At 49.0% G+C, this 14,150-nt stretch overlaps 1 protein-coding gene across 2 annotated transcripts in view; it reads left to right on the forward strand.

Annotated features, from left to right (window-relative positions):
* VPS50 (VPS50 subunit of EARP/GARPII complex) overlaps positions 1-14,150 on the forward strand; it is a 548,228-nt gene that overhangs the window by 514,830 nt on the left and 19,248 nt on the right. For both annotated transcript variants that reach the window (XM_063921392.1, XM_063921391.1), the window contains exon 24: positions 10,292-10,388. In XM_063921392.1, the coding sequence (XP_063777462.1) occupies positions 10,292-10,388 (97 nt within the window). The remainder of the gene's footprint in view (positions 1-10,291; positions 10,389-14,150) is intronic.

The raw sequence follows: 14,150 nt of genomic DNA on the forward strand, positions 1-14,150 counted from the left end.
GAGGAGGGCAGAGAACCTAGGAAGTGGCGGATTTGTAGGAATTGAAAGGGATTAAGTGAGTACGAAGGGGTCTTCTGTTGGAGGTCAGGTAGGGACAGCCATTGACCCCGATCTGCAAAATTAGTCGGGAATTTGAAGACCAGCGTTATCCATGTACGGAATCTCGTAATCGAGAATCCAGGAGGAAACATAGAGTTCTGCTAGATAGGGGTCAAGGGCGAGGGGGGTAGTGGTAAGACCCATCTTCAGAGAGAGGGAGTCCCAAATTTTAAAATTTAAATTTAATAGTGGGGAGGAGGTTGGGGGTCGGGAGGTAGAGGGCAGACCCCATAAGGGGGTCAGATCCGAGAGGTTAACGAGGGCTGCCTCGATATCCAACCAGGATACAGACCCCGGAGGAGCATAAGAGGTGACAATATGGGATAGGTGGGAGGCTAGGTAGTAGAGTTTGATATCAGGAAGACCCCTACCGCCAGCGGAGGTTGGCTGTTTCAGGGTATTGGCGGCGATGCGGGGGGGTCTGTGGTTCCAGATGAAACGCACGAGGGCTCGTTGGATAGTGCGAAGAAAGGAGGCCGGGACTGCCACAGGGAGGGTCTGGAAAAGGTAAAGCCATTTGGGGACTATGGTCATTTTTACCGCTATGATCCTGCCCAGCCACGAGATGAAGAGACTGTTCCAGGATGTCAGGTCAGCGAGTGTTTTGGTGAGGAGGGGTGGAAAGTTTTCCCGGAAGAGAGAGTCGTAGCGGGAGGTCAAATAAATCCCAGAATATTTAATCTTTGTGGTCTGCCATTTAAAATTGAAGTTGGCGCGAAGGGAGTCAGCCTCTCGGTGAGGGACATGAAGCAGCATAGCCTCGGATTTGGAATAATTGATCTTGTAGCCTGATATAAGGCTGTAAGAATGCAGGACTGAAAATAAATTTGGGAGTGAGATAAGGGGCTGGGTCAGAGAAAGTAGAATGTCGTCAGCGAAGAGGGAGATTTTAGGATCGATACGGCCTACTTGTATACCGTGTATATTTGGATGAGCTCTAATTTGAGAAGCGAGGGGATCAATAATGAGGGCAAATATTAGCGGTGAGAGAGGGCATCCCTGACGTGTACCATTTGAAATGCGGACCAGAGCAGACGGGACGCCATTGATTAAGACTGTGGCGGAGGGGGCGGAGTATAGTGCCAGGACACCAGTGAGAAAGCCACCAGACAAGCCATAGGCCTCCAGGGTGGCTCTCAGAAAACTCCAGGAGATCCGGTCAAATGCCTTTTCAGCATCTAAAGAGAGCATGATAGCGGGGGATCCCCTGGAGTTCGAGATGTGTATAAGACCAATAGCCCGTCTGGTGTTATCCCTCCCTTGCCCGCCCGGGATAAACCCCACCTGGTCGTAATGGACAAGGGAAGGGAGATACGGGTTAAGGCGGTTGGCTAGGATTTTAGCGAAGATTTTCAAGTCCAGGTTCAAGAGAGATATAGGTCGGTAGCTAGCGCAGTTAAGGGTGTCCTTGCCTTCCTTAGGGATCACCACAATTCTAGCCTCCAACATCTCAGGAGGAAAGGAGTCACCATGGACAATCCTATTAAACAGGGACTGAAGGTGGGGGGAGAGAAGATTGGAAACATTTTTGTAGTAAAGAGCCGTGAACCCATCCGGGCCCGGGGATTTACCAATTTTTTGCATGAGTATAGTCTGGGCAATTTCTTCCGAGGTCTCACTGTTAAGATGGTCCATGGCGTCCTGAGGCAATCTAGGCAAGTTAGAAGCTGAGAGAAAGTGAGAGACTAGGTCAGAGTGGGACAGAGAGGAAGAGCCAGGTGAGGGGGGTGGAAGGTTGTACAAGTCAGCGTAGTAGGATTGGAAGGCAGCCCTAATGGCGGTGGGGTCATGAACAAGCTGATTGAGAGAGTTTCTGATAGAGATAATATTAGTTTTGGCTCTCGTGGAACGGAGTCGTGCCGCTAGGATCTTGTCTGCCTTGTCTCCCTTCTCGTAAAAAGACTGGCGAAGCCATTTGAGACGTTTGGCCACCCGTCTGGAGAGAAGGAGATCAAGTTCTGCTTTGGCAGTACGGAGCTCAGACAAGACAGCCTGTTCGGAGGACGCCTTATGCTGGGTCTCGAGTGTGTGGAGTTTAATAGAGAGTTTGTTAAACTGAGTGAGGGTCTGCTTTTTGGTTTTTGAGGCCAGGCTGATAATGTGCCCAGAACTGCCTTGTGTGCCAGCCAGAGAGTGGACCTAGAAATGTCAGGGGAATCGTTCAGGGTAAAATAGTCGGAAATCTTGTCCCGAAGATGGGAACGTATCTCCGGGTTGTGAAGGAGGGAGTCGTTAAGACGCCATGTCATGGGGCGGGGGCGTGAGAGCAGACCCGAGAGGTCGCAAGAGATAGGGGCATGATCAGACCAGATCAATGGGTGTATATGGGCAGCGTGGAGATTCAAGGCGAGATCATGGCTGAGCAGGACCATATCAATGCGGGAGTAGGAATTATGATGAGCAGAATAAAAGGTATAGTCACGAGCAGAGGGGTCTTTTATCCTCCAGGAGTCATAAAGAAGCTGGGATCGCATGAGACGGAGGAGGGATCTAGAGCGGAGGGAGTCCGATGGGGAAGCAGTGGGGAGAGAGGGAGAGCGCTCTATCTTTGGATTTAAAACAGAGTTAGTCCCCAGCAAGTATGAGGTCGCCTTGCTGGATTCGAGTAAGAAGGGTATCTAGCTTTGCAAAGAACAGTTCCTGTCGTTGGTTAGGGGCATAGACGTTAGCTAGGGTGCATAGTTTGTTATTAAGTTTCCCCACTAAAACAAGAAACCGGCCGGCCATCCTTGTCGGCATGGGAATCTAGAAGCTCAAAGGTGAGGTGGCGGGCAAATAAAATCGCGACCCCCAGTTTCTTGGCTGAATGATCACAGGCATGGAAAGAATCAGGGTATGGTTTACATTGCAGCGTAGGGTGGGAGTTATGTAGGAAGTGAGTCTCCTGGAGAAAGACCAGGTCGCCTTTATGGAGTTTAAGGGAGTCAAAGAGCTTACCTCTCTTTTGAGGGCTATTCAAGCCCTTCACATTAAAGGAGAGTACCCGGAGACCCATGGGCAAGCAACAAAGAGGTAGGCAGAATAGAAGGAGTGTAGAACACTGAAAGTAGGGGAAGGAAGAAGAGAGATAGAGAAGAAGGATACAAAGCGAGAGACAACGTGGTCAGAAAAGAGGGAGGAAGGAAAGGAAACCGGGAGGGATGGGAGGGTAGTTGGTCATCCGGCAATAAGGGCCAGGACCGGTAGTGCTGACAGGGGGAAGGGATACTAGGTGTCAGGAGGGCACCTAGGTCAGCAAGAGGGCTCAAAGTCCTAAGGGGGCGCGGCATGGCATCCAGATGATGGATCACAAACCACATAGCAATGGGTAGGAGGCAAACCTCCCTTGGGGGGACCTGAGGGAAAAAGCTGGAAAGAAAGCAGGAACAAAGAACAGATGGAGCGCCAGCTCCAGAAAGAAAGGGAGAAGCAGGGGGCAGAAAAAAACAGATTATCACTTTTTAGCATATTAACATTTTAACAAGGGGTAACAACAGAACAGTCGAGAATCAACTAAGGGGTCGGGAAATCAGGATGCGGGAGATCTAAAGTGAAACAGCTCCCCGGCTAGGGGAGTACGACCAGGAAAGGTCGACACAATTATAAAGAGAAGGCATTAAATCAGAGATCTAGAAGTCCATCAGGGAACTGGAGGTGGAGCTGGGGACGCCGCAGAAGCTGGGACCGTAAACCACTCTGATCGGGGAGGCTGAGGCGAGTTCCGCTGTGTCCGTGGTGGCAGGCGTTGAGTAGAAATATCCTGCTCAGCGGTGTGGATAACCCAGCTTGGAGAGCAGCGTTTGAGCCTCGGGTAGGTTCCTGGCCGTGAGCAGCTTCCCTTGGTGCCAAACCAGGATACGGAAAGGGAAACCCCAGCGGTACTTAACATTATGACGGGAGAGCAGGGAAGTGACGGGTTTAAAGTCTCTACATTTGGCCAGGGTGAGCGGGGATAAGTCCTGGAAGATCTGCAGGGGGGGCATTCTGGAAAGTCACAGACCCCAGCCGTCGGGCTTCTCTCATGATGGCCTCTTTCGCAGTAAAGTAGTGCAGTCGGAGGATGACATCCCTGTGCTGGGAGGAGTCTTGGGAGCGAGGTCGGAGGGCTCGATGCGCTCGATCCAGGAGTAGATGTTCTTCAGGGGTGTCAGGTGATAGGTGGGCAAAGAGGCACTTAAGGTAAAGATCAAGGTGGGCCGCTTCGACCTCCTCAGGAATACCCCGAATCCTCAGGTTATTTCTCCTCGCCCTATTGTCTTGGTCCTCATGCTCCTCCCGCAATTGGGCAACATCTTGGCGGAGTTGATGGAAGTCGGTCTCGACCGCTTGTTGGAACGACACCACCTCTTCCACTCGCCGCTCAAGTTGATCCGTTCTGGTGCCAATGTCGGCAATATCGGATTTCAGGGAGTGGAGAGCCTGGACAGAGGTTTTAACATCCCGCATCTCCTTAAGGAGGGAGAGAAAGTCCCTGCGGGTAAGGGGTGTGAGATCGTCGTCTTCGGCCTCAGAGTCGGAGGGTTCAGGAGCATCGGGCCTGCTCTTGGCCGGGGTGCTCTTTTTAGTAAGGAATGGTGTGAGGTTGGACCCGTGTGACTTTTTGCCGCCCCTGGGCATCGTGAACATATGATAAAGGGGGTGGACAGCAGGGTGGGAGGTAGAGAAGGCGCTCCAGCAGTAAGGCTCAGGACCAGGGGGGGGTAAGGCGGGGGCACTAGAGAAGCATCATGACGTGGTCAGCCGAGCAAGGTGGGTGGGACAGGGCCGGGGAGCTTCGGCAGAGAGCAGGGTCCTCGTGGTCCCGGAGAGGAGCCAGACAGTCAGAGGCTGCAGGAGACAGGGCACTCTGGAGGTCCACCCCCGTCCAGGAGCTGCGGGGATGAGACACGGACCAGCCAGTGACCGGGGCAGCACCAGGACCAGGCAGCAGGGGAAAGGGCGCCCGGGCTCGGCAGCAGTAAAGGCCCTCACGGGGACCGGGAGAGGCAGGAGGCCACAGGGAGGTGCAGGAGCGTGCAGGGCCAGAGAGGGAGCCGAGGCCCTCAGGTAGGGTATAATGTGAGCTCCGGAGGGCTGCAGCAGGGAGATCTCCAACGCGGGGTCCTGGGCCGCAGGAGTGACAGAGAGGCGCGGGTCGTCAGGGGGACGGGGAAGGCAGCGCCCTCCAGATAGCAGCAGCACAGGGTGAGGTTGTCCGGCTAAATAATCTAGAAAGGGCCAGTGATATAGTGGAGGCCCAGGGAGCCAGCCCCAGGACAAGTGCGCAGGAGGGACGGGCTCGTGCTCCCCCCGGCGTTCCAACCAGGGCCCCCGGTGGCTGGCGCCCACAGGGAGTAAGTGCAAGGCTGCAGTGGGGAGATGATCGTCTCCGGGCAGGAGGGCAGCTCACCTCGGCTTGATGAGTCGCCACCCGGGCCGTGCGTCTCCCACGGCTCCCCACGGCTCCCGAGGTCCAAGATGGCTGCCGCCGCCGGGACTCCGGACTCCTCGTGCCCGCGTTTGGCAAGTCTCCCAGCCTTCCCTCAGCACCACCAGTCACAGCGGTCTCCAGGAAGGTGGTCCGGGCGCAGGATGCAGGACGAGGGCCCCCGGCAAGCGCTCCACGGGCAGGTACTGTAAGCGGCCGGCAGCGCCGGACCCAGATCGAGGCCCCAGCTTCTGGATGGTGGACAGGCCGCAATCCGCGGGAGCCAGTAAACCGGCTCCCCGATTCCACAGCGCTAGTCCACCTCGGAGAGGGGGATCACTCAACAGCAGGGGCCGAGTTCAGGAGGGATATAGAGCACGAGGGGAGAGGCACGGAGGTATTATCTCCACAGCTATAGTGGAGCTCCCCGTTCGTGCTGCCACTCCATTCAGCCTCCAGGCCACGCCCCCCTGTTCTAAGTGCCCCGGGCACCTGCACATCTTAATCCGACCCTGACAGAGGGATGCAGTCATGAACATGCAAAGGCATCTGCATTCTCTGTATCCTGCATGACACTACAAGTCTCAGCATGGTAGCACCTCTTTCTGTGTTGAAAATTGTGTGCAACGCATGCCCCCCATTATCCTCAATCTGTATAATGTTTCTACTCCGTTCTAGGGGTATACACCTCCTGTCCAGCACGGTCTGCAGCCCCTCTCCCTATATTGTAGGAGCATCATAAACCTGACATCACTTATACCACTTTCACATCGCCAATGCCGTATCCCACCCAGGAATTGGAAGCGGGTCCTTCCCGGGTGGGATCCAGCATTGGCAGCTGCTGCAGGCTTTCCCGACCAGACAATAAGCCGGGTGGGTTGCCATAGCAGCGGGGGGGGGGGGCGGAGCCGGAGGCGGGACGGAGGTGGCGCTGGGAGATGAGCTCATCTCCGCACCGCCTCTCCATATCTAGTAAACGGGTGACCCGGGAGCCCGTTTACGCAGCCAATGACCCGGTATTCAACACGGGTATAACACTGCTTTATACCCGAGTTGAATTGCCGGGTCAGGCGACCCGCGATTTCGGCAATGCCCCTTTCACACCGCACGCCGACCTGTGTCGACCCAGCAATATGCCGGGTCGATACCGGATTATTTGTGCGGTGTGAAAGGGGTATATGTGTGCACTGTAATCATCATCCCTCTGCAGCGACCTGATTTAATGCACTGACATAGTGAAAGGGGCTTTTTCCACAGCCCGTTCCGCTAATGGGTGATAACAGTCATATAAATGGCCATTTCTTTTACACGTTGCGATTACTTAGTTACCACTAAATACTCATTTCATCACTCTAGATTCATTCATTATTCAGTTTCTGATACAAAACAAAGATCCTTTTCTAGGTGTATTATATACAGATATTTCTTGGCATTGACACATGCTTTCACATATTTGACAAAATCAGAATTGTAACTTGTACATGGTGATTCAGTAGTCTGTCTGTCATAGGAAAAGGACTGTGAAGGTAATGTGCATTGTCCACTGACACAGTGCCTCTGTAATGGGTGCAGTGTACGAGGGACTGGTGACATCATCTTTCCAGCGTTGTCTGCTGAAAAATGGCACCTGCACAGTGGCTGGGAAAGACTCTGACGCTGTGCCGGAGTTTTTGCTCTGCTGCGCATAGGTCATCTCTCCGAATATACTTCAGAAAAGATTGTGCCAACAGGAATGGGGGCTCCCATCTCCCTTAAAACACCCCCCTCCCCACCCCTCGTTCCTTTCACCGAAGCTCTGTTAAACAGTAAAAGTATAACCTTCCCAGCTCCCTAGAGGCCGCTGACGCAGCTCCCGCATCTCGCTGAACCGTGTCATTTCATCTGTGTTATTTTTCGTGGTGTAATGCGACAGGTATCCCGATGATAGATCTACAGTCTAGGTAGACAGTCAGTAGGTCGACAGATGAAAGTTCAACAGTGCTTAAGGACGACATGATGAAGGTCGACACACAAATGACCGACACGTGTTTTGGGGGGGGGGGGGGGGGGTTCACATGTTTTACCAACAGTTGCTTCATTTACTATCCACGTGGAGATGTGTTAGGGATAGTGACCTGTGGGGAGCAGTGAGGTAGTACAGGGAGCCACCATGCCCAAGTGTGGCGAGCGTTCACTTTGGTACTGATGGTGGTCACATAACACGGAATATACCAGATGTGACCTAAAAAAGTAATAATTTGTGTCGGGATTCTGGCTGTCAGGTTCCCGGCGTTGGTCTCTTGACCTCCGGGATACCATACCGTATATGTATGTGTGTGTGTATATATCTATATCTAAATCTATATATATATATAATATATAGTTATAATGTAAAAGATGTAACACAGTATATAGCTCTATATGTTGAACTTGATGGAAAGTTGTCTTTTTTTCAATCTCAACAACTAGGTTACTACATACATATGTACTGTATGTATGTGTATGTATATATATATATATATGTGTGTGTGTGTATGTTTATATAGTATATACTTTTTTAATGTCCATTATTGCCCTTATTTTCTCTGTAGCTGGTAGAGCATCCTGGGACATGTAGTGCACATTGCCTTAATCTGGATAAAGGTCGTAAAGGAAGTATATGCAGTAACAAAACTCTTGCAATATATTTATCATTGTGTAAGGATCTTTTTTATGAATACATTTTTTTCAGCCCTGACCTGTTTTGGCTTAAAAGATCTAAATGAAAAATAATCTAATGCATTTGCCTCTTATCACTTCCTTTTAGCCGTCCACTGAGTGCAGAACAGTACACAATATCTTTATTAGGGGCACCTACTGTTCCTTGATGATTTGCTAAAAGCTTTTAAAATACTTCCAAGCTAGTTTTTATTTTGTTTTTAGTGGTACCATAACGTGCTTCTTTTACTGTCTTACAGATACTACTTAGGCATTGTGTAAACCTTACATTGTGTCAAGATGTTCTTTTGTAATTGCACAGACAACTGTCATTGACTGACCCTATGTACCACCTCTTATCACTTTTCACGTTTCCAGCTTACATAAAAGCCTAGTCCTTAGCATTCAGTTTATCCAAATGCAATATGGGGGATATTCAATTGTCCCCGCTAAATTTTCTTGCAAAAAAAACAACAACCGGGTATTATCGCGATTTTTGCCCGTTGTTTCACATTGGGCTATTCAATTATACCCCTTTTTTACCATGCAAAAATTACCCAGGATTTTTGCAAAAGCACATGGGATCCAGTATAAGTTCCCAGTTTTGGTGAAAAAACAGAGGTGGTAGGGCTGGGGACAATTGAATATCCATGGTGGGGGGTAGCAATCAGCCATGGCTAATTGAATACTGTGTTCCCCTGAGTATGTGAGATTTGTTCCGCACAGGAGCGTTACACACACAGGTGCTTCTGTTTATTTTGCTTTGTCCTTGGGGTTGTCCACCTACTGTTATTATTAGGACTTATTTATAAAGGGATAGACCTATCTCACAGCAGTGTACAGAGAATATGTAATCACTCATATCAGTCCCTGTCCCTTTGAATACTATGGGTTAGATGCATCATCGCTTGGAGAGTGATAAAATGAAGAGAGATAAAGTACCAGCCAATCAGCTCCTAACTGCCATCTCACAAGCCCTCCTGTTTGAAAAATGACAGTTAGGAGCTGGTTGGCTGGTAGTTTATCACTTTCCATTTTTTCAGTCTCCGAGTGATGATGCATCTGGCCCTATATCAGACATAGCTGTTTATTTTGTTGCCCTGGGTGACAACGCTGCTCCACTATGCTCTCTACATGTGTGATTGTACCCAGAGATACAACCATGAGTCACGGTATCCTGATAAATGTAAACGCTTTTGGTTGAAAAAATACTTAGGGGGAGATATATCAGGCAGCGTAAAGAGTGGAGGAGTTGCCCATAATGACCAATCAGCTTTGAGGTTGCATTAAACAAATACATTCTGTAAGTTGTTTGGTTGTTATGGACATCATCTTCACTGGTCCACTTTTCCACTCTTTCTACCGCTTGATACATCTCCCCCTTAGCCTAAAGGACTCATGTTCTGCATCACCCACTCCCACCGAGGTGTACTCTGGTGAAGAAAAGGACCTTAGATACAGGTTCTGCTTTGGAGACAGCTGTCAGGAATGTCTGTTTATCACATACTCGGTGGCCATTTTAGAGCTACTGAAATGAGTTTAATGACTTTCCTTTTCTAAAATGGTTGCTGCTTCTGGCATGCTTTGTGCACAGAGAGTGAGAGGATTTCCATAAAGAGGGAGGAAACACCTCCCCAGGGTCCAGTCCTGAAATGGCAGCCATTCTTAAGGACAGCCTCCCTTGCCCTTGCTTGGTCCCTAATGAGGACAGAGGAAAACCAAACAGCAGCCATCTTGGTACAGGATTGATGGCTCCTTAAAGGAGCACAATGGTGACTGCGCAGTAGCACACTCTGTACTCTGTTCAGCTGTATCAGATATGAATGAGTGAGTTACTGTATAAGAAGTTGCTATCGCTATATCTGTTAGTATAAAGCTGCATTGCTCAGCTGTTAGTCCTCCATAGCAATGGTGCTGGGATATCACTGTACCCCTCACAGCTGTTCCTGAGTATACTGTTAGAGCCGCATCTCCGCTGTATGTGTGAGTGGTAAGGATATTTAAGCTGTCAGAGCCTGGGATTATAGGCAGAGGTGCCGCACCACCCACAGAATCCATCCATCACATGGGGAAGCCAGCGCTGCGTCCCCCTGACAGCCGCTAGTAATACTGAGCGTTCTTCTTTTTCAGGGTTTTCCTGGCAGAGCAGTTCGAGTTTCTCCAGACTCACCTTGACTCTGTGATGCCAGCAGCTAAAAAGCCTTTCCTCCAGCAGTTCTACTCACAGGTCAGTGTTCTCAGGAGCAACCATTACAGTAGATGTGCTCATCCGTCTCTCTCAGAATTACATATATTCTAGTTATATTGTATCGCTGTGATCTCCCGTACTGGCATTTTGTGTCCCTGGGCCAGCCACGAGGAGGCTCGTGCAGAATTGGGCATGCATCGCTTTTATTTATGGTACTCGTTTACTTTTTGCACATGTCCAATAAACTCACGGTATACTCGTGTCCGCCTGAAGGTGTTGACACAGAGGATCAGCCATGTCATTTGGCCGCCTGTGATTATCTGACTGCAGATTGACGCCTCCAGCTGATAGTACTATATGATTAGTTCGGCTGCAATATTTTATGAAGCTGCAGCAGTTTTGTCATCATTTCTTAAAATGTATTTCCCCTGCATGAAACCTTACAGCTCTGCCAAGCTTTCCTCCCAGGGCCAAGGCCTGCAATGGGGTTTCATGCATGATGTTTCCTGCAGGTACAAGCAGGGGTGGAACTCCCAGAGATAATGTAGATGCCTGGCTCAGGACGCCAAGCCCTGAAGGGGCACCTGCATGTACAGCAGCACCTGTGTGGTTCACAGCAGGCTCCAAGTGTGACCGCTGCTCTTCCGGTAGAGCTCTGTGGCACACCCACTGCAGAGTTAATTGGCTCAGTCCCAGGAGCTCTGATAACACCTGCACTACCCCTAGGACGGCTCCCGACCTGGTACTGCTCAGCCTGAGCTGCAGCAAGCAACGGTGCACCCGCCACTGCAGCTGTGCTATGAGATTGGACCTGCCGGTGAATGCTGATGCTGAATCTCGTGAGTCTGACCCACACCTACCGGCTGCTGTCGCATAGCATAGCTGGAGCCCTGCCAATTCACTTCAGGCTCCAAGCCTGAGAGCACTATAAATAAATATATATATATATATATATATATACAACATTCACAGCGAGGTTTTGCAGCAGTATTGGGGTTAAAAAAATAGCTTTATGCCTTAATTGCTGCTATAACTGCAGTCATAATAAAATGGTGAATATGTTATTAGGACTTGATTCCTGTAGCATACCAATATGAAGCTTCTATTAATGAGTCATTAATGTGCAGTAACATACCTAAACTCCCAATCTCCATAAAACTCATTAAGTATTAAGCTAGTGCTATTATACGGAGATATCATACTTGTCGCACAGTTATGTCATTCGGATCAACTTTCTCCGTGATGAGTTTTTCCACTGCTTTGTTCTTTTTAAAAATAGTTTGGTAAAGTTTTACATAGAGTATACACAGCTAATAAATGGGGGATGCAGTTACCATCCCGACGGTCTGGATCCCGGCTCACGAGATACCGGCGACAGAATTCCAACACGCAATGGAATACCGACTCCGGAATCCCGAAAGGGGATAGAACACCGACGCTGGATTTCCGACCGCTGGGATCCTGATAGTCATCACAGCTCCCTGGGTAAGTACTACACCGGGGATAGGGGTTAGGTTTATGCAACCCCTGGGGGACTAAAGGTGGGTACACACTGGCCGATATATCTGCCGATCAATTGATCGGCAGATATATCTATGGACGGATCAGCCAGTGTGTTGAGCATACACACTGCCCGATCCGTCGGGGGACTGACGTCATGAACTGGGCGGGCGATTTATCGGCCAGTGTGTACCCACCTTTAGGGTTAGGGTCTGGGTGGCGGTGGGGTTAGCTTATTCTATATGATTTTTTGGCACATTTAAATAAGCCAAGTTCTTAAAAATGGCGCACATTTAATTAAGCCAAGTTCTTAAAAATGGCACACATTTAGAAACATGTATTAGCAGTTATTTATATAGCGCACACATATTCCAGAGCGCTTCACAAAGAATATTTATCCATTCACACCACTCCCTGCCCCAGTGAAGCTTACATTCTAGATTCCCTTCCACATAGACACACATACAGACACACACACAAACTCATGACCTGAGTGCTTCGAGACACCGATACCAATCACTGTGCCACCGTGCTGCCTAATTTCAAGTACTGTATATTAATTGTAATATGCTCTTTAAAGCTCTGCTTTTTATCCTTTAGGAAGACTAGACAACATATAAAATTCATTTAGACAAAATCAAGTTCCAAACAAAAAATGTGAGAAAGTATTTCTGTGGCCATTAACCGTTTCCTGCCTTTGGAATAACGAGGTTAGGCGGCTTTATTTCAGTGCTGACGTCATCATTAATAACATGGCAGATCTCCATTCTGATAAATCTGGTGCGTTTGGGAAGAGTACAGTACAGTACGCTCCAGTTCTGGAACAATTTGTACAGAAGAACTTACTGTAACCACGACTTGAAGTCTAAGCGTTCTACATTTCCTGCAGCGAGAGATCACATTTATAATCTCCTATGAGGAGTGCTCAGCAGAAGACCATTTACAATGAATACCTTAATTTATTTAGCCCCCCCCCCCCCCCCCTTCCTTCCCCCTCCCCTCCGATTGCTGTGACCTGTATGATAACGGTTTCTTACAGGGAAAGGCAGTACTGTTACAGCAAAGGAAAAATCAAGTCATTATTTGACATGAATGTGTATCAAATGCTGTATATTACTGAACTGAATAATGTATGATTATACACAGCTAAATGATTATAATTATTGTTATGTCTTACTCCTCTGCAGGAGGTTGCTGTGTTAGGAAGGGAGGCCTTCTGTGATAGAGCGGACACAGAGTGACTGACTGCTTGATAGCCTAATTTTGCGGAAATGTTGATTGGTTGATCCTATTTAAGGGCAGGGTCAGTGATGTCACAGAAGCATTTTCAATATTTTGACTCTGTCAATTCCCATTAGCAATGCCCTTACTGTCCTAGTTGTAATGGAGAGGAAAGCATTACTGTACATTATGTTTTTAGCAGCGCTGTGTGGACTGTCAGATTTCTGTTGAACGGTGCAAGTCGTGTTTTGTATCTCATTCAATGTGCAATGCAACCATTCGCCTACATGGTTCCACAGGTACACATGGAATAATGGCCCTCATTCCGAGTTGTTCGCTCGCTAGCTGCTTTTAGCAGCAGTACAAACGCTATGCCGCCGCCCTCTGGGAGTGTATCTTAGCTTAGCAGAAGTGCGAACGAAAGGATCGCAGAGCGGCTACAAAATAATTTTGTGCAGTGTCAGAGTAGCTGCAGACCTACTCAGCTAGCGATCACTTCAGACTTTTCAGTTCCTGATTTGACGTCACGAACATGCCCTGCGTTCAGACAGCCACGCCTGCGTTTCCCCAACCATGCCTGCGTTTTTATCTGGCATGCCTGCGTTTATCCACACACTCCCTGAAAACGGTCAGTTGCCACCCAGAAACGCCCACTTCATGTCACTCACTCTGCGGCCACCAGTGCGATTGAAAAGCTTCGCTAGACCCTGTGTGAAACTACATTGTTCGTTGTAATAGTACTTCGCGCGTGCGCATTGTGGTGCATATGCATGCGTAGAAGTGCTGTTTTTTTTGCCTCATCGCTGCGCTGCGACCGAAATCTGCTAGCGAACAACTCGGAATGACCACCTATGCCTTCACAAAGCACAAGTCCACCTAGGTGTACACAGAGGCATACTATTGGTAGTGGTGGACTTTTATATCAACATTCCAACATTCTACCATTTAGAAGTTAGTACCACCCTTCTGTTCACTTTTTATCCTACAACACAGTTTAAGCTTATTTCTACATATATATACAGGTGTGTTCTCATACATCTTTGCTGCAGTCACACCAAACAGCCCCTCTAGGCACGCCAG

The sequence above is a fragment of the Pseudophryne corroboree genome, chromosome 5 (genome assembly GCF_028390025.1).
Source record: "Pseudophryne corroboree isolate aPseCor3 chromosome 5, aPseCor3.hap2, whole genome shotgun sequence".
Lineage (NCBI taxonomy): Eukaryota > Metazoa > Chordata > Amphibia > Anura > Myobatrachidae > Pseudophryne > Pseudophryne corroboree.